Source organism: Peromyscus californicus, unplaced genomic scaffold (genome assembly GCF_007827085.1).
Source record: "Peromyscus californicus insignis strain IS unplaced genomic scaffold, ASM782708v3 Scaffold_8__1_contigs__length_139910024, whole genome shotgun sequence".
Taxonomy (NCBI): Eukaryota; Metazoa; Chordata; class Mammalia; order Rodentia; family Cricetidae; genus Peromyscus; species Peromyscus californicus.
In genome coordinates this window covers 75,325,867-75,346,776 of record NW_026294606.1, presented here as the reverse complement: position 1 = coordinate 75,346,776, position 20,910 = coordinate 75,325,867, and the positions used below count along the sequence as shown (strand labels likewise).

The 20,910-nt window shown below is 41.6% G+C and overlaps 1 protein-coding gene across 1 annotated transcript in view; it reads right to left on the bottom strand.

Annotated features, from left to right (window-relative positions):
• Window positions 1-14,627: 14,627 nt before the first annotated feature.
• The window catches only part of Apbb1ip (amyloid beta precursor protein binding family B member 1 interacting protein), a 101,313-nt gene continuing 95,030 nt past the window's right edge, over window positions 14,628-20,910 (bottom strand). Inside the window, exons 13-14 of the mRNA XM_052728701.1 lie at window positions 18,314-18,420; window positions 14,628-15,475 (exon numbers count right to left, since the gene is read on the bottom strand). Coding sequence (XP_052584661.1) covers window positions 14,957-15,475; window positions 18,314-18,420 — 626 coding nt within the window. The 3' untranslated portion in view covers window positions 14,628-14,956. The remainder of the gene's footprint in view (window positions 15,476-18,313; window positions 18,421-20,910) is intronic.

Below are 20,910 nucleotides of genomic sequence, written 5' to 3'. Positions count from 1 at the left end.
ACTAGAAATGTGCGTCCGAATTGTTGTCCTACGCGCAACAAAGTGTGCAGAAATCGGGTTCCGGTCCCGGCTCACCCCGAGGCTATGGTTTCCGCAGCACTCGTGGTGAGCCAGGGGACTTGCCAAGTTCCCAGTCAACTTTTGCACTCCGTCTCGGAGGTGCCAACTTTGTGTAATTAATCTACCTTGAGGGTTATTGTGAAACAAGCTAAGTTGGCCTCCTGCTTCGGCCTTTGGACTCTTCTGAAAGCCTTAGCGAGATGTATAGTTTGACAGTTTTGTTCACACCTGGATATGTGAGACCCACTCTTGGGTGTAATGAAAAAGGGTTTTGTTGTTGTTTGTTTTTAATACAGGCTCGCCGTGTAGACCACATTGGATAGGCTTCATGTAGATCAGGTTGGGTTCAGACTCACCATCCTTCTGCCTCAGCCTTATGGTGCTGAGGTTAACAACACTCCCCGCCATGTCCAACACTTTCATGGAATGATTATACATGCTCATAATTATCCCCCACACGGGAGTCAATGAGAGGCAATGCAAACACCAAGGGAACTGAAGAAACTTTCTGTGTCCCCATGTTGACTCCTAGGAAGAAATAAACCAGTTGCACTTTTCTGAATTATATTTTTTTTCTTGTTTTGTGCCACACTTAAAGAATGTCAACCCTAAAGTTGAGCACATTATTTTCATATTAAGTTTCTGTTTAAAATGAGGTTATACACATATGAAATTGTCAAAGAAAAAGAAAAAAGTTGACTGTCTAGAAGTAGTACAGTGTTTTCCCAGCACGCACACAACCTGGATTCCCTCCCAACACCACAAAATGAATGAATGAATGAGTGAGTGAATGAATGAGTGAGTGAGTGAATTAAATAATCCAATAGGTAGATTTTGTCAAGATAAGAGTGTGGCAATACTGCCGGGTGGTGCACGCCTTTAATCCAAGCACTCGGGAGGAAGAGGCAGGGGGATCTCTGTGAGTTCGAGGCCAGCCTGATCTACAGCGCGAGACCCAGGACAGGCACCAAAGCTACACAGAGAAACCCTGTCTCGAAAAACCAAAACCAAAACCAAAAAAAAAAAAAGGGTGGTGGTGGTGGTTGCAATAAAGAGACCCTTAGCCAAACATTAGGCAGAGCTCTGGGAATCCTGCAGAAGAGGGCGAGTAAGGATTGTAGGAGCCAGAGGGGTCAAGACACCACAAGAAAACTGCCCACAGAATCAACTAACCAGCTGTTGTTTGTTTTTGCTCTTTTTTGGGGGCCCGCCACCCAGCTCCCAAATAAATCGCACACGGAGTCTTATTATTACTTATGAATGCCCGGCCTTAGCTTGACTTAGTTTCTAGCCAGCTTTCCTTGTCTTAAATTATCCTGTCTACCTTTTGCCTCTGGGCTTTTCCCAATCTCTTCTGTAAATCTTACTCTTACTCTGTGGCTTGCTGTGTAACTGGATGGCTGGCCCCTAGATTCCTCCTCCTTTTCTGGCTCCTAGATCTTAGATCTCTCTTCCCAGTTTTCTCCTTCTGTTGATTCTCTCTGCCTGCCAGCCCCGCCTATCCTTTCTCCTGCCTTGCTATTGGCCAGTTCTTTATTAGGCCATCAGGCACAGTAACACAGCTTCACAGCGTTGAACAAATGCAACATAAACAAAAGTAACACACTTTAAAATATTCTACTACAACCAGTACTCTTAGGGGCTCACAGAGACTCAATCACAGAGCCTGCCTGGGTCTGACCTACATCCTCTGCATATATGTTATGGTTGTGTAGTTTGGTGTTCCTGTGGGACTCCCAACAGTGGGGGAGAGGAGGAGAGGGGCGGTCTCTGACTCTTTTGTCTACTTTTGGGAACTGGTTCCTCCTAGTAGGTTGCCTAGTCCAGCCTTAATATGAGTGAATGTGACTAGTTTTATTATAACTTGATATGCCATGTTTCGGTGATATCCCTGGGAGGCCTGCCCTTGTCTGAAGGGAAAGGAGGAGGAGTGGATCTGGGAGAGAAGGTAAGTGTGTGTGTGTGTGGGGGGGGGGGGGGGGGGCGTGAGAGGAGAGGAAGGAGGAGAAACCACAGTCAGGATGCAATACAGGAGAGAAGAATAAATTTAAAAAAAAATGTAGCAATAAACACTTTCATTGATATTTTGACAATGCTCTAACCAGTAGTATATTGTTATTGACCATTTCTTTTTCCATTAGGGAAACAGGAAGAAAGCCACAGGAGGAAGGATAGCAATCCATAATTCTACCGGGCATTTTTCATGTAGAGATTAGTTCGCCAGATTAAAAGAAAAGCCCTGGCTTGTAAAAAGTTGTGATATAAGTGAAAGAGCACTTCCCTAGTTTGGGCAAGGTCCGGGGTTGGATCCTCAGCCCTAATACAAACACAGACTCTCACAAAGTTGTGGTATGAGAGATGCAAAATTAACTAGGGAATAGAGGCGAAGTCATTTAAGGCCTCTGACACTATTGTGTAACTAAACTCTAACAATTAATAATCTACCAATAGGACATGCAGAATTCATAGAAGATTCCTTTGACCCAACTAGGCCAGGCAGGAGAGGGTAGTAGATCCTGGAGCAGGTGTTTGGGAGCCATAGGACACAGGTGCTGTGATCTGAATTGGGGTCTATAACATATAAACCTAACATGAAATATGAAAATAATGTGTTTAGCTTTAGTGCTAACAGTTTTAAATGCAAGTGTGGTGCAGAACAAGAAAAAATAGGATTCACAAATTTGCAGACGGTATATTTCTTCCTAAAAGCCAGCGTTTGGGGGACATAGTAAGTTTCTTGAGCATTCCTAGGCTTGTATTGACTATAATTGACTCCTTATGTTTGTAGGATTGTGGGGTCTTGTGCACAATCTAGAAACAACTTTGACCTTTTGTCAGTGCACTTGTACAAACAACCAGTACCGTCGGGGAAAAATGAGTGCAATATGTGATGAAAATATTTTCAAAATTGTCATTTTTAGTTTTGGAGGGTTGGTTATACTTCTAGACATTTTGTTGTCATATTGACGATAGTGCTGAAGTATGCTGGTAGGTCTGATAGCCAAAGAAAGATTATAAACATAATACTACATAACATTACATATATGTCTTGGTTCAAGCATTCCATGAAACATTCAAGTGTTATTAGGTAAAAGATCAATGAATTATCAACATCCCTCTGCCTAAAAAATGCTAATGCCTCACTTCTGATGTCATTTTTGCATTCATGTACACAGAGATATAATGGAATGACTTGAAATACATTAAAATGTTAGCATGATCTATTTTAATGGTACATATTTTCATCTGCTTACTTTTCTTCATATATATATATATATATATATATATATATATATATATATATATTTACAATAAATGTACTCCTTAGTGGAAGTAGGAAACATTTTTAAATGAATGTAGTATTTGCTTATATTTAAATTATGTTCATTTTTCTGGGACAAGGTCAGACTGGCCTGGAACTTGGAACTCCTGATTCAACTTCTCTAGTGCTTGGACTGCAGATATGCGTCACTACTCCTCTCTTGTATAACTTTTTTAAAAAGGAAATTGTTATTATTTTAATTATGTGTGTGTGTGTGTGTGTGTGTGTGTGTGTGTGTGTGCACATGAGTGCAGGTGCCCAGCAGGCTGGAAGCACTGGAGGTCCTGGGCCTGAAATTACATGCAGGTGTAAACTACCCAACAAGTAACCAGACTCAAGTCCTATGTAAGAACACTGAGTCCTCTTCACCACTGAGCTGTCTTCCAAGACCCTCTTGCATTACTTTTGAAGCATAGTCATAATGTGGATGTTTTCCAGTATTTACATATAATGGAAAAAAGGAGAAAGTTCTCCTTTTTAAAGTTTCTTTCTTTTGACACTTCTATTTAAAATTGTATTTAAAAATTTTGTTCAATATATTTTTATCATATTCTTTCCTCTACCCCAACTTCTCCCAGATCTTCCCCACCTCCCTACTCACTCAACTTCGTGTTTTTCTTTCTCTCTCCAAAATAAAAAGCCAAGAAAAACAACAAAACCCATGAAAATTAAAACAGACAAACAGAAAAAATAAAACAAAATAAATAAGACACAAATGTCTGCTATGGGATGTCTTTCTGTATGCTATGAATATATATTGCCCCCATTGGTTAATAAATAAAGCTGCATTGGCCTATGGCAGGGCAGGATGGAGCCTGGCAGGAAATCCAAGAGAGATAGAGAGAAGAAAGATGGAGATGGGGGAGACACTCTGAGCTGCCACCAGGAGAGGCAAGATGCGAGAGAACAGGTAATGCCACAAAGCCACATGGCAAAATATAGATTAATAGGAATGGGTTGAGTTAAGTTGTAAGAGCTAGCTAGCAAGAAGCCTGAGTCATAGACCAAATAGTTTGTAATTAATATCAAACCTCTGAATGATTATTTCATAAGCTGCTGCGGGCTAGGTGGGACACAGGAAAAATTCTGGCTACAAATGTCAGCAGATATCAATTACAAATAGCTTATTGGTTAGGGGTGGGACTCTGTCCACTTCCCCTTCTCAATGCCGAGAGCTGGTCTGGTTTGAACGTGGGCAGGTCTTAGGCATGCTGACACAGTCTCTGTGAGCTCACATGTGCCTCAGTCCTGTTTTGTCTGGAAGATGCTGCTTCCTTGGAGTCATCTACCACCTCTGACTCTTAAAATCTTTGTACCTCCTCTTCTACATAGATCCCTTAGTCTTGAGGGAAGGGATGTGATAAAGACACCCCACTTAAGACTGAGAGCTCCAAAGTCTCTCACTCTCTGCACATTGTCCAGCTGTGAATCTCTGTGCCACCTACTGTAAGAAGAAGTTTCTGTGATGAGGACTGAGCAAGGCACTGATCTATGGGTACAGCAGTGTGTCATTGGAAATCATTTTGTTGCTATGTTCCTTTAGCAGAATTACAGTAGATTCATGGTTTATCTAGACCAGCTAGCAGTGTCAAGTGTGAGTTCTGTCTCATGGGATGGACCTTAAATTAAAAAAAAAAAAGTTGGTTACTCCAAATAATATTTATACCACTACTGCACCAGTATATATTTCCTGACAGGTCACTGTTGCAGGTCACAGGGTTTCTAGCTAGGTGATACAGATTCTTTTGGAGCCTTTCCTGGAACTCACTCTGCAGCCCAGGCTGGCCTCGAACTCACAGAGATCCGCCTGCCTCTGACTCCCTAGTGCTGGGATTAAAGGCATGCACCACCACTGCCTGGCTGGTGATACTGATTCTTAATTTTATTACTTAATTTTGTCACGGTGACAAAAATAATTGGCAGAAACAACTCATGGAAAAAAGAGCTTGCCTTGCCTCACTGCTTCAGAAATTTCAAGTCCATGATAGGCAGGGGGAGGTGTGGCACAGTCACTTCCCATCGCAGTGGACCAGAAAGTCCAGAGTAGAGAGCACTACAGGCTGCATCATACGCTTCAAAAGTCCACCCCTTGCACCTTGTTCCGCCAACCGGGCCCATCACCTAAAAGATCCCAAACATTTCAGATTCAAACTGTAACGCTCCTAATGAGGAAACATTAATATCTTTTGGGAAGAGGTTTATCCTTGCAATTTTCTTCGACCAGGATTCTCTTTTAAAACACTATTACAAGATTTTTTTCAACCCTTAGGAAAATTCTGGAGATCTTTTGGACTTGGATTTTTCTGTCTCAGAAACAGATGACTTAATCCAGGTTGTAAGTGGCAGAAACACAGTGGTTGGTTCTGTTCCATTGGTTCACTGATATGGCAGCCACCAGGTGAGATCTGTGGCTTTACTGCCTGTGCACAGGTAAAACTGTTGGTGGATATGCTGTCCTGTAAAATTATTTTGCACTAATTTCCCTGCTATTAGCATATTAAGACACCAACAAGATATGCATAGAAGAATATCATTGCAACATACTTATGATTAACTACTGTCATTTCTTGCTGGAATAAGGTTAGAACTGAGATTTTTAAATGTGGGATAGGATGTAGCTCAAGGAAAATGCACTTGCTGAGGATGTGGGAGGCCTGGGGTTTGATCCTCAGTACTGCAAAACCAGTAAACAACCAATCTCTCTCTCTCTCTCTCTCTCTCTCTCTCTCTCTCTCTCTCTCTCTCTCTCAGCATATAGAGGATGAACTTAAACTTCTGATTTTTCTACCTTGGGCTCCCAGGTGTTGGAATTACAGGAGTGTGCTACCACCCCCCACTACAACTAAGCTTTTAAAAATGGAACTAGAAAAGTTGAGATAGCACAAAGTAAGATTTCTGTAAATTATTTCTAGAGAACTTAACAAAAGATTTAGCCCAAAGCCAAGTAGCATAATGTGAAAGCCTCAGAATGACAAACATATTATGATTTTGCCAGAATAATTCTACAACGAAGTTGTAAAACTGCTAGAAACACAGCAAATCTAGATTCACCGGGGTCATGGGTAGTGGGTGATTTAGCAATCTGTAAGCAATTAAGGCACGTTGTTGAAATGAATCAAAGTCTTGACAAGTTCAAGATGTGGTATCTGAACTAGAAAAGAAGTGGGATTCCAAAGACAATTCCACAGACAATTGTTGGGTTTTCTGTGACTTCTCTGAAAGACCCTGTAGGTTTTAGGTAATGCTGGGTCCCAGGACTCGCAGTCAAGTTTAACAAGGTTGGTGTTAAGTATTAAACTAGGTGTGTGGAAAGTGCTTCTGTCAGGGATTTTGATAATTATTACTTCAGGCTATGGTTTGTTGGGTTACTTAATTCCTTGTTTTTTTTCCAAAATCCTGAAGGCTAAGAAGCAAAGTAATTCAAGCTACTAGAATTGGAAAGGAAGAGCCAGTCATGGTGCCAGGCATGCCTGCCTTTTAAAAACTGAAGTTCACTTATGTTTTCTTGATTGAGATTATTTCATGATTGTTACAGTCCTAAAACGCTATAATATATTCTCAATTTTAACAAAATAACCTCAGCTATAAAAACTTCTACCAAAGCTCTAAAAGTAAGAGTAGTTGACATAAAACTTGCCCCTTTCAGCTTTCGTTTGGGACGTGGGCAGATTAGCTTGGGGATGGAAGAGCCTACCTTTTTGGAATTCATGTGAACAGGTGCCACACGTGGTTCCCATATAATAGCTTTCTTTTATACATCAACCTGAACCCTCTAATCCTCTAGGTAAATTTTTTTTTCCAAAAGGAAGGTTTTAACTTTCACATAGTAAAATTACAGATAACAAAACAATTATCAAGCAAGAATTACAGTTATAATATCTAGTCTATTTATAATAACTAGTCTATTTGGCAAAATTAAAGAAGATATCCTATCTGTCTTATATTTGTGAGTCTAAGGTTTCATATCTAACTTATCTTTTATCATAACTAAGGAAAATTATAACTATCTCTAGTCTTTACCTACATCAAAGACCTCAAAAGGATATAATGTTACCTGAGAAACGGGAGAAGGACCCAACCAACTTTCGAGAGTCTTGCGAGAATAGACAGAGACAGCTGGCAGCCTGGGCAGTCATCCAAAGTTCTTCTGTAAAGTTGAGGCATCTGTCTTCAGCCCACAGGCCTAGAGTCTCTTGGTCACTTTTCTCAGTGTCCTGTAGAATGTCTGGCAGTTTCCTCTGCAAAACAGGAACCTGAAGGACCATTTTGCCAAGCAAAGTTCAGTGGTCACCTTCCTATGGGTCCTGAATGTCCAATGTTTGTGGTTCAAATTCTTGAAAAAGCTACTTGCCTGTGGCCTTGCAGGCCCCAGGTCAGACCCAAGCTACCCTCGACCAGCTAGCTCAGTTGGTAGAGCATGAGACTCTTAATCTCAGGGTCATGGGTTCGTGCCCCACGTTGGGCGCCATTTGTAGCTGGAGTTTCCTCTCTGGGTCCTGCCAAGCCCTGGCAGTTCCACAGCCCACTTATAAAATAAACACACAGATGCTTATATTATTTACAAACTGTATGGCCACAGCAGGCTTCTTGTTATCTAGTTTTTCTATCTTAAATTAACCCATTTCTATAAATCTATACCTTGCCACGTGGCTCATGGCTTACCGGCATCTTCACATGTTTCTTGTCATGGTAGCGGCTGGCAGTCTTTCTAACTCAGCCTTCCACTTCCCCGAATTCTTCTCCTCCTTGTCCTGCCTATACTTCCTCCTGCCTTGCTACTGGCCAATCAGTGTTTTATTTATTAACCAATCAGAGCAACACATTTGACATACAGAATATCCCACAGCATCAGGGTGAAAGCTAGAACTTGTTCAAGAGACCTCATACTCTGGGTGTGGTATGGTAATATCTTTACATTCTTAATAATACTTGATGTAGCTTTAGTTACAAATGAAATCCTAAACATTTCTGTATTCAGTTCATTTATTTTATCATGTGCACATGTATGGACAGTGTGCATGTGGCATTGAGAGGACAACTTTTGGGAGTTGGTTCTTTCTTTATGCCACAGGGGACCCGGGGGGCCGAACACACGTTGTTGGTTTGGCAGCAAGTGCCTTTACTTTTGGACCCATCTCTTTGGCTCACAAATGGAAATCTTTAAAATTGTATTTCCTATAGAAATGGCGATGGCACAGCAGCACTCCTTCCTCCAGTGAGAGAATGTCTGTGTAGTGAGGCTGCTGTGCAATCAATACTTTGGGATCTGACAAGCAGGGCTTCAAGATAATCTCCCCAGTTTCAGGGATGGATCGCCCAGAAATGCATCAGTAAATGTGGTGGTGGCACATGCCTTTATTCCTAGCACTCTAGAAGCAGAGGCAGGAAGATCTCTGTGAGTTTGAGGCCAGCCTGGTCTACAGAGTGAGTTCCAGCACAGCCAGAGCTGTTACATAGAGAAACCCTATCTTAAAAAACAAAACAAAACCATCACTAACTAGCTAAATAAAGTTGTTTTGAATAGAATAGTAATCACAGATATGACAAAGTCATCTGTACTGTTATATGTAGGAGTATATGTTATGTTTAGGACTTTCTAGCACTACTCAGAAGTTTTGAATTATAAAATCATGATGTGATAAATAATAACAGTAGAGAAGTAAGTTCATGTCCCATTCTCTAAGTTTTTCACTCATAACACCTTTGTAGCAATTCTTTCAGGCATTTTCCTATGACATACAGATATGAGAGACACTACCTACAAAACCCCAAAAACACAACTGAAAGATGGGCGGGGCTCCCCACAGTGCTACGATATACAGACATATCCAGCACCCTCTCCAACACTTCTGAACAACAAACAAGGGCCGCACTCCCCACAGTGCTGATATTCCAGTGAGCGAATTAGGTTACAGGTATGTGTTTTACTTTGGTTTTTTTTTATTATAGCCTTTGAAAATTAATTTATCAATTTTTACTAGTCTTGTTCTAAGCAATATATGCTTTGTTTTATCCTTTTATTCTTTGAAAATTTTATAGTGTATATAACATGTCATGGACAGATCTTCCCTCCAACAGCCCTGCCTCCCCACTATACACTTCTCTCTCTCTCTCAACATCATGTCTTCTATTTTGTTTTTGTTTTAAAATGACCCACTGAATCCAGGTAGTACTATGTGTATACACACAGGTGTCGGGTCATCCACTGGGACATGGGCAGCCTGCCACGATCACCTACCCTCAAGGAAAAATGACTCTCCTTCAACAAACACCGACTTCCACTAACTCCTTGGCTAGGGGTGGGGCATCAGGAGCCTGTCTTCCTTCCTTGTGGGGAATTTTAAAATAGAATATCTTTTATTTATTCTTTTATAATTCCACACATGCAAACAACATATCTTAATCATATACACTCCCAAGTATCCCCCACCCCTCAGGCACCCCAACACACCCGCTTCCAGATCCTTTCCTTTTACTTTCTTTCTTTCTTTCTTTCTTTCTTTCTTTCTTTCTTTCTCTTTCTCTCTCTCTTTCTTCCTTCCTTTCTCTCTTTTTCTTTCTTTCTTCCTTTTTCTCTTTCTTTCATCCTTCCTTTTTCTCTCTCTCTTTCCTTCTTTCTCTGTCTCTCTCTTTCCTCTTTCTTTCTCTCTCTCTTCCTTTTTTTTTTCCAGTTAAGAACCCTCTAAATCTAATCAGTGCTCCCTGTCGGTATGTTGACAGTCTTGACTGGATCTCATGCAGGCAGCCACAGCCACAGTGAGTTCATGGTCTGTTGGCCGTGTAGGCCCCTGAGACAGCATTTCACAGCACTCTCCCATATCCTCTAGCTCCTACCTTCTTCCCAAACTGCCAGACAAAATCAACCTAAGAGAAGAAGAACTCATTTGGGTCGTGGTTTCCAAGGTGTCAGCTATCATGGCAGGGAAGACATACAGAAGAGAGCAGCTAGGACAGCCTGGAAGCAGGAGGAGGCCTTCAGAGGGATGCCAGAGAAATGATATTCCCAAGGGCCTGCTCCCTCCAACTAGCTAGATCCCGTCTCCTCAGATTTCCAGAACTTACCAAATAGCCCCACAAGCTGGGGATCAAGTATTTAAAAACATGAACCTGTGAGGACATTTTATATTTCCATCACAGAAATCATACCTCCTTCTTAGTAACTGATGGACTAAACAGGATATACATGAGGTTTTAGAAGATTTGAGAGACCTGTATAACAAACTTGTTTTAAAGAACAAATATATAATAATCCACACACAAGTTACATGTGAACTACATATAAAAACTGACCAAATATAAAGGCATAAAATTTCTCAATAAATTTCAATGGCTCAATTATTGAATTTTATAATTTTAATATCATAGCATCCATCATTTCTACGGTGAAATGGAATACACAAAACATGTAGCAAAGGCCTGAATGTGTATTTCTCCCTTTGAAGACTTATTGTAAAAATCCTATTTTAGGGGCTGGAAAGATGGCTCAGTGGTTAAGAGCAATTCCTGTTCTTGAAGAGGAATTTAATTCCCAACACCCATATTGGGTGGCTCATGACTGCCATGATTGCCTGTAATTCTGGCTTCTGGGGATCCAACACCCTCTTCTGACTTCTATAGGTATGCACACTCATACACACACACACACACACACACACAAACACACACACACACACGCACACGCACACGCATGCACACACATGCACACAGAAGGAGAGAGCCAGAGAGATCGAGTCAGACAGAGAGAACAAAAGAATGAAAAAACTCATTTCAGATTTTATCATGTGTCAGATTAAACCATATGTCTCATAAACTATCAAATGCTGGGTTTTTGTTTGTTTATTTATTTATTTTTTCTCTTTTTGCTTTGTTTTCTTTCTTTGAGAAAAGATCTATGTACCCTTGGCTGATCTGGAACTCATTATATAGAACAGGTTGGCCTAGAACTCACAGAAATCCACCTGCCTCTGCCTCACAAGTTCTGGAAGTAAAGACATGCACCATCATGCCTGGCTCAAATGCTGTGTTTTAAATTACAGCTGGTCTATTACATGGGTATGGGTCCTGATGACATCACTTTACAAGACTGTAGATTTTATAAGTCAAGATTAGTATCATTGTGTTAATCCCTGATTTTAGCACTTTTCCACATCCAAACATTTCTCTAGACTTCATCTGTCGTGGTTGCTCTAGATAACTCCGCTCAGGTCTAGGGAATGCTTGTAAAGCAACTTCTCAGCCAGATAAAGTGATTCTGCTTCACTGAGCAGAAATTGCAGTATTTACTGCCTGGTGGTGCTTACGCCTATAAAAGGCAAACGTCTGCTTGACGTTCACTGAAAGCATCTAAGATTTTTAGGGCTTCAGACCATAAGACTTCAGTATTGGACTTGTGCTCACACAGGAAGGCAACACAGACAAGGGCAGAGAGGTAGAGAGTGGCAGTGCTTTGGTCTGCTAGAACTGTGTCAATATTCTTTTCAGCAGTCTCCTAAAACACATACCAAGGGTTAATTTATTTTTATTTTTATTTTTATTTTTTTTTGGTTTTTCGAGACAGGGTTTTTCTGTGTAGTTTTGCGCCTTTCCTGGATCTCGCTCTGTAGACCAGGCTGGCCTCGAACTCACAAAGATCCACCTGCCTCTGCCTCCTGAGTGCTGGGATTAAAGGCGTGCGCCACCACTGCCCGGCCCAAGGGTTAAAATTTGAGAGCATCCTAGTCACTTTGAGTTTTTATAGTTCTTTCTCTGATAAAGGAAAGATCTGGCTTGGTGGTGGTGGCTTTAATCCCAGCACTCAGAGGCAGGCAGATCTCTGTGAGTTGAAGGCCATTCTGGTCTAGGACAGCTAGGACTACTACATAGAGAATCCCTGTGTCAAAAAAATTAAAAAGAAAAAAAGGGGGGAAAAAAAGAAAAGATATGGTGTAAGTAGAATTTAAGAGATAGGATGTACATGAACCCTATGGGACTTGTAGGCTTCATCTCTTAGAAAGATGTTTAAAGTGATGCTTTTGGGGTCTCTTGTGAAACTCATTACAACTGCATCCCTCCTTTTACTCTCTGGGGACCCAGGTTTTGGTCCTTTCCTTCCCCTGATCCACAATAGTGAGTTCCTGGTACTTCTTTTGTGAGCCTCATGCTCTGGCTACACACAGCTTAATAAAGAATGATGCTTCACTCCCCCTGGCCAGTGATGTCCTTCTTTAGAAAGTTTTTCCAGTTAGGGAAAACCTCTAGACGGATGACAGAAAGTTGAGAGTTTGTAGAGAGATAGTGAAGCAAATGTACAGATAACAGCAAAGGTAGGAAAAGAAGGGGGAGAGCCAAGAATGTTCCGGAACCAGTTCTAGGACCTGGGTGCTTAGACACCTACTTAACATGGGCTTCCTGGGACCCTGCTCTGAATCACAGAGGAGATGAACTTTTAGTTTGCATTTGCACTGGGCAATTTTGTTATATAAAGTCAGAACCTTAACTGGCAGAATGGGCTGGATCATTTCCAGGGTGCCTTCATCCTCCAGACTGCGTGGCTGTCAAGCGAGAACCCGTATCTCCTTCTGTAGCTATGACCGTGAATCACTATCCAAGTTTGCATACTCTGAAATAAACTGAGTGATGAGCTACTCTTCTGGCTCCAGGAGACCAGAATCCTAAGTTCTACAAATACTCCTGATCTGCAGTCAAAGCAGTTATTTTATTTTATTGCTTTGTTTTTATTTTGAGACAGGGTCTTGCTACATAGCCAGGACTGGCCTCCAACTTGATTACAAGCATACACTACCACACCTGGTTCCAGGAGTTTATTTTGATCCACATTTGTAAATCCAGATTACAATCCTTATGGAAGATCTTTTGTTTTGAGCTCTTCGTAATGGCTTCACTAATTTATCAGATTTAAGCAATCTGGACCTCTCTGCGGCCACAGACATTCATCACTTCTTACCAAACTCTAAATCTCAGAACTAGTCTCTATTAAAACTATGCCATCATGCTTGTCTGCCTTATCCCAGGGATCTGCATAATGTCTAGGGTTTGCCTGGGGATCAGAAAATTATGATTTTACTGTGTTGAATACAAAAATCACAAAACTTAAACCAGAATGAGTGAATATACGTTGGGTGAGATTTGAAGTGAAGTGTTTGTTTTCCTTCAGTTCCAAATACTTCCTCCAGAACATTTGAGATCACCTTTCTCCATGTGCCCTCCTCTGCATTCTTGCTTTACTGATTTTAATTACTAAATATGCTAGTTTTAAAACTGAATTTTTTTAACATATCAATTTAGAGTTTACTTCTTTCCAAATATTGAAATGTAAGATTAATTATCTTTAATTTGAAATCAATGCATTAAAAAAATCTTCTACCTACTTTGAGGGAACTAAAGATTTTAAAGTTTTTTTTTATAATTAAAAACAAAAACAGAGACATAAAAGGAAAGTTTAAAAATTCTACAAGGCCAACAAGAAGCTAATTGGAGAAGGCAGAGTGGAGTCACTGAGCCCAGGATATGCTGGTTTTTAAACTCCTACAGTTCATTTCTGAGGGAAACAGTCAGGCTACAGGGCACACATGAGTCTGTCTTTTCCAGCTGCTTCATTCACAGGAAATTGGTACCACTGCATCTAGATTCCCCAAACGAAGTGTTCAACTGCATATTACTTTGTTCGTCCATTTTAAAAAGCAAAGACTGGGTCAGTGAGATGGCCCAGTGTGTCAAAGTACTTGTTATGTCAGCATGAGGGCCCGAGACCTCAGGTCCACATGAAGGAGTGGACTCACTTCATAAAGTTGTCCACACACATACACACACACACACACACACACACACACACACACACACACACACACACAGACACAATCTTAAAAAAATATAAAAAAAAAGTGAAAAATATACTGTGGGTTTGTAGCTCAGTGATATGCACTTACCTAGGGGTAGGCACCCCTGGGTTCATTCCCAGCACTTCAGAACCAACCAACCAACCCACCCACCAACCAACCCACCAACCTACTACCAATCAACCCACCAACCGCCCCCCCCCCCCCCCCCATAAAAGCAGTATTAGGGCCAGAGATGAAATCAGTCAAGGAGTGTAAAAGAAATGGAAAATCTGCCTTCTTTCTCTGAAGGTCATAGGCGCTGAGAAGGAAAACAGAACATCAAGACTTAAGAAGGCACAGGACTTTAAAATTTTTAGAAAGTCAAATTTTGTTGACACCATACAAAACTTATACACTATTTCTAGAAATACTCTTTTCAGACAAACTTTAATTTTAAAAAATTTGAGCCTTGTGAATACAATGAAATGGACCTGGAATATCATTTCAGTGAGCCTGGGCTGCAAGATGAAATCCACTCAGGTGAAAACACACAGGATGTACATGTGTGTGCTTGGATGTATGTAGTTAGTCTGAAACCCTCTGCTACCTTAATGGATGAGCACAGTATTTACAACAGTGAAGAGTTTCACATGCTTTCTAGTCGGAAAACATTTTACTAAAATGAACAAGATGCCACGACAATGGAGTACAAAACATGGATGGAATTAGAAACGATCCCAGACACTAGCAGATCTCCCTAGGGAGCGTTGCCTCTTTTCTTTTGCAAAGCTTTCATGAGGTCTGACATGAAATCTTGCTCGCCGCTCCCGGCTGCACCGGGGAGTCCTTGGTTCTCGTTCCTCTTGGGGGGCACTGGGGGTCTTTTGGGGGGCATTGGAGATGACTTGGTTGTCTCCTGGGAGAGGCAGGGCGGGGGTGGTGGCGGTGGTGGCAATGCAGAGCCTTCCGCAGCCGCAGCCGGTGGGGGAGGTGGCACGAAGTCCGGTGGCTCCTCCAGGAAGGTCGGAGGTGGTGGAGGTAGCCCGCTGTTGCAATCTTCCTCCAGGGGTGGCGGCGGGGGCGGTGGTGGCAGGAAGTCCTCAGGCTGGGTGGGGAAGGTGCAGCTGCCAGGACCTTTGGACTTGGGTGGTAGGGCGGGGCTGCCACAGGTGTCAGAAGATCGTCTTACTGGAGGGGGCGGTGGCAGGCTGGACTTGAGGCGATGATTCTCCCTGGTTGCTCCTGGGTAGTGGTTGCCCAAGCCTTGCTTCTCCTCCTTCAAGAAAGTGACAACAAAGCTTTCATGGTTCTTGACTGCACATCCATCTGACACATTGACGCTGATAGGGATTGCCCCGTACCCTTCCACACTGGGACTAAGTGTGCTTATGGGCTCACCTTGCTTCAGGGACAGGAATGATACCAGATGCCTTTGACATCATTATATGTGAGCACCCAATCACCACTCTCTGTAACTGGGCACCTCAGCCACATTCACTCTAGGAAGTGTTTACTGTCTTTAGGTCAGGCAAGTCTTACACAGAAGCTGAATGTTTCTCTAAAGGATTAATAAATCCTAACTCCTTGTGGGGTTCCCTCAGTTTTATTTCCAAGCAGATCTCATCTCAAGGCAACTCAAAGTGGAAGCACACACACACACACACACACACACACACACACACACACACACACACCCCAAAAATTGTGTTCCTTTATACAACCAGTAAGTACATTGATGGCTTGTCTTAGGTCATGAGTAGGAAGTCTTAGAGAACCGGGTGAAAGTGTATTCTGGAGCTTGACCTGTGTAATATCAAGCTAGTTGACATTCCAGCACAGTTGGGACCTGTAGAGGAGCTCCCACCCCTAGCTGAGGATCTACTGACAGTGGATGGCTACTATGGGAAGGAAGAGTCAATTTTCTTTAGGGATGTGGTCCTGGGTAGATTGCCCACAACCCAGTGGATGGCCCTATACCCATGAGTATGTAGGCAACATTGGACTCAGTGGGTTATAAGAAAAAAGAGAACATAAAGTTAGGAGGGAAGCATTGTGTAGGTGAGGGGGTATCTGGGAGGATTGGGGTGGGGGAAATGGGGATAAATGTGCTCGAAATACATGTGTGCATATATGGAATTCTCAAAGAACAAATAAAGAATATTATACAAAAATCTCTTTGCTTAGATATCCTGCTTGGTTAGAATGAAGAATGTAGAAATGAAGAGAAATAATCCTGTCTGGGTGTTTACAAACCCAGCCATAAAGGATCTCTTCCTGGTAGAGAGCATGCCCCATTGCTCCTTGATTGTGAATGGTATTTCTAAGCATTATTGTTCCCAGAACAAAGGTTCCTGCTTTCAGACTGTGGACTTCAATGGAGGAGCCAATCATAAGCTCTCCCCTCTACCATGGAACTGTTCCCAAGGGAGTAGCAGGAAGTGGGACACCTGGTCTTAAGCTCTTAGTTTACTTTTCTCTTTTTATCGTGTGTGTGTGTGTGTGTGTGTGTGTGTGTGTGTGTGTGTGTGTGTGTGTGTATGTATGTGTGTTGAAAGTCAGGTATAAACCATTTGCCTTGGGTTATAATTAAACCATGTGAGATAAGCCCTTGATGAGTTCCTGAAGTTCCATGATGCATGTGCTGTTGGTAGAGGTCAGGGCACCTGACTTGGCTTAAGTCTCTCTAAAGTCTAGAGCATCCAATCCTGTCAATAGAGAACTTGACGACGATGATAACAGCAGTGTATTTATATAAACGCAACATCCCTAGCAATTTCAGGCAGCTGAATTAAATGATTATGTTTTAGGGAAAACAATCATTGCTTCAATTCACACTTTATCGACTTCTGTTTTAGCTTTTTCTCTGCTTAACAGCCTGGACCACTGAAGATTACATTTAGATATTTTTCCTACTTTTCAATAAGTTTCAATTATTTACTTAGCATGCTAAGCTAATTAACTTGTGATATAGTTCTTAAACATTTTGGATCAGGCAGCTTGGGTATTGGTATTCACATAGAAATGATTTCTATCCTGGGGTTCTTTTATTTCTTTGGCTTCTAAAACTTCTTCTTGACTAATGTTACAGAAATGAAGAAAATAAAGCAGAAAGAGCACTGCACGGTAGTTGTGTGAAGCTTGTATAGATTAGAAACAGCTTTCAAAAGTCTGAAATGGCTTTCAAAAACTCTAAGGCTTTCAGTCAACATCAGTACTCACTTCTGCCACTGAGGGTGTGAGTGAAGTAAATCAATGAAGCTCTACACCTGACCGTAGTATGTGGCTGGCAGGAAAGGGCTACAACTACTTAAGGCTGTTCTGAATCACAAGAAATACGCAGTGGACTTTACAGAGTCAGCTGAGACATATGACTGGATTAGTAACTAAATTACAGTCAGCTATGACTTTTATATAGATTTAAATTAACCTTCATTAATCTCTTTTATAGAAAAAAAGTTAGAGAGGATATTATCCTAACAGGCTGCCTGCCTGCCTGCCCATCTATCTGTCTATCTACCTGTCTATCTATCTTTGTCATGCTGGCCATGGAACCCAGGGCCTCACACTCTCATACATGCTGGGCAAGCACTGTGCCACTGATCTGCACCCCCGCTTTTGGTTGTTATCTTATATGTATTTTCTTCTCCATCACCCTGAGCATGCATTCAAATCATTAACAGGAAAATAGAAAATACACATTTTATAAGTGGACCCCTTTTAAGACTCTTCTGATCTGGTTTTGGGGTTCACTTGGCACTTCATATAGGGCTTTTGACTAACTTTCAATTGCTCTAACTCATTAAAAAAATAACAAAAGTTCAAGGGCTGAGAGAACATGAAAACCACTACAAGAAGAAAATCCCTCTGTCATAATAAATGCAGTCAACAAGCATACTTAGGACATCACAAAGCGGTATAACAGGTGATTTTAGCTTTCACTTCCAGCCTAGTAGCTTTAAGATAAAATATGAAGCCATTTCCTTAAATGAAATTATAGTATACTGACTTCCCAGTTGTTAGAACTCTGTTTGGGTTTTTAAAAAGAAAAGGTACCAGGACCCACTCACAGTCAGGGCTGGCTTTATGAGTTTGAGTGCGTCTGTGATTTATTTACCTTAGTTGTGTCAACTTGTGTCCGGGCCTCTTGGAGAACAGCAGCACCAGCAGAAGGTGCAGCCTGGGGAATCTGACCATTGGGCTGGCTGGTGCCTGTTTTAAGTCCTGAGGGGGAAGAAGAAAGAATGGAGAAGGCATTTTTCAGTGTTCTTGAGGTAGAGTCTGCAAATTCAGAGCACTTTACATCATAAAGCCAAAGGAAACATTCACAAGTATTTCACAAAGCCTTCTGAAAACTCTGAAGTCCGCTTTGGGGTATGTCTCTGTGGTTAAAAATGTGCTCTCTATGTGTGAGGACTTGGGTTTAGTGACAAATTATAAGACTTTTGGTAAACACTAAGATTTTGCAGTGGGCAGGCCGTCCGACAGGCAGATGCAAACCTGATCAAAGACTAGAATTAGAAACGGAGTGCTCAGCCCTAAATGGGACATCTTCGTTGCCCCTCCCCGCACCAAGGTTCAGGGAATACTGTGGAAGGTGGGGGGTTAATGAATGCCAGAGCTTGGGGCTTGAGAGACAGCTCAGCACTTAAATGCACTGGCTGTTCTTCTGGAGGAAGTGGGTTCAATTCCCAGCACCCAGCTCACAGCTGTCTGTAACTCCAGTTCCAGGGGATCGGACACCTTCACACCAATGCATATAAAATAAATTACAAAATAAAAAAGAATGTCAGAACTGGATGATGGGGAGGAGTGCTGAGAAACGTTGTCTTCTAGATGTGACATGCATACTGCACTCGTGAGCTCGTAAAAGTTGTGTTTACTGGCACAAGAGCAATCCAGTCAAAATTCCCGCATAGATGGTGTTTTCAGTTTCTATGCCTTATTGAGGAGCGACAGGCAGGAGGGAGAATTCTGTATTAAAAATGTGTTTTTCCAGGATTTAGTGGCTATTCCTACATCCATCACATAAAGTCAGTACTAATTGGATTTAGTGTGTTACTTAAAAAAAAGAAAGAGTAACTGAATTGAGAGGGGGCTTCACTGGGAGGACTTGGAAGGTGGTATGGGACATGAATCTGACCAGGTTTCATTGTATACATGCATAAATTCTCAGGAATAAAGAAAAATTAATATTAAAAATTGCTGTTTGAGTTGCTGACTTATTTCATGAAATGATTATTAGGACACACAATGACTTCTGAAATAGCCCTCTAAACATATTCCTGTCATTTTTGCACTATGTATTTGTGCAAAGTGGCATTCTCAGTGCCAATGATTATAAAATCAGAATACAGATCAACTCTAAGAAACAGTATCAAATATCCAGCCAAGATTTAATTCTCCAAGTAAAAGTTAAATAAGCACATCCGTATTTCATTAGTATGTAAATTTTATTTAATCGCCAATAAATGGTAAAATTATATGCATACAAAATTTGTTTTAAGGTAACACTCTTTATGATTCATTATCAGTAAGTGTTTGCTTTGCACACCTCGTTTACACTGGATACTAGTTTCTATCTATACTAGATACTAACTTCTCCCATACTCAGTTCCCTCAGTTATGAAATGGGGATTATACTCTGCATGCCATGGAGACCTTACAATCTGTGAGTTCTGAATCCATGATCCAATCAACCACTCACCAAAAGCATTTGAAAAATAAGTGGCTTTTACTGAACATATGCAGAGTTTTCTTTGTCATTATTTCTAAACAATACAGCATATCAACCATGAACTTGTGGAGTGCTCAAGGGGTTCCTAGACTCTGTCACAGATACCAAAGGACAGCTTTATATGTATAGCAGCAAGCTCATTAGGTACCTAATCTTAGTGCCCCAGTCTTCTTAAGAATACAGACAAGCCAAGGTTATGTTACCTTGAAACGTGATGCCCAACACGGGTATGAAACTCCAGCCATCATGTCACTGAGGGAAAACAGCAGGGCATGACCCCGTATCTGGTCTGAGTATTCTGCAGGGTACTAATGAGCCTTGCACAAATATGCTACTTGTATTTTGGTAAGACACATCTCCTTGTAGCCCACCCTAAAATCATGATCAATGCCTTATGTATGGGTCTATTGTGAAAAAATGGCCAAAGCTTGGCGAAAAGTCACTTGTAATTAGATACATGTGGGGTGCACATATTCCAAACAGTGTCTACAAAGTTTGTCTTGCTTTTATTTTATTTTGTTATATTCTATTCTATCTCACCCCTCATCTTTCTCTCTGTTCTTTGCATGTGTGCACGCGTGTGTGTGTGGGGGGTGTGCTCATGTATGCAGGCATGTGTGGAGACCAGAGGTTGATAGCAGGATGTCTTCCTTAATTACTTCTTCACTTGATTGGTTGATTGATTGATTGAGACAGAGTCTCTCACTGATCCTGGAGTGCACTGATTGGCTAGAGTGGATGTCTAACAAGGTCCCAAGATCCATCTATCTCTGCTCCCTAGCTCCTGGGCTCACAGACTTGTGCCACCTCCTCTGGCTTTTACATGAATGTTGAGGATCTGAACTCAGGCTCTCACACTTGCCCATCAAACATTTACCCGCTCTGCCAGCTCCCTAGTCCCCAGAGTTTGCTTTTACACAGTGTATCGGGTGATAGATGTGAGCTCTGCGCTTGGTGTGTGCATGTCACTCTCTGGG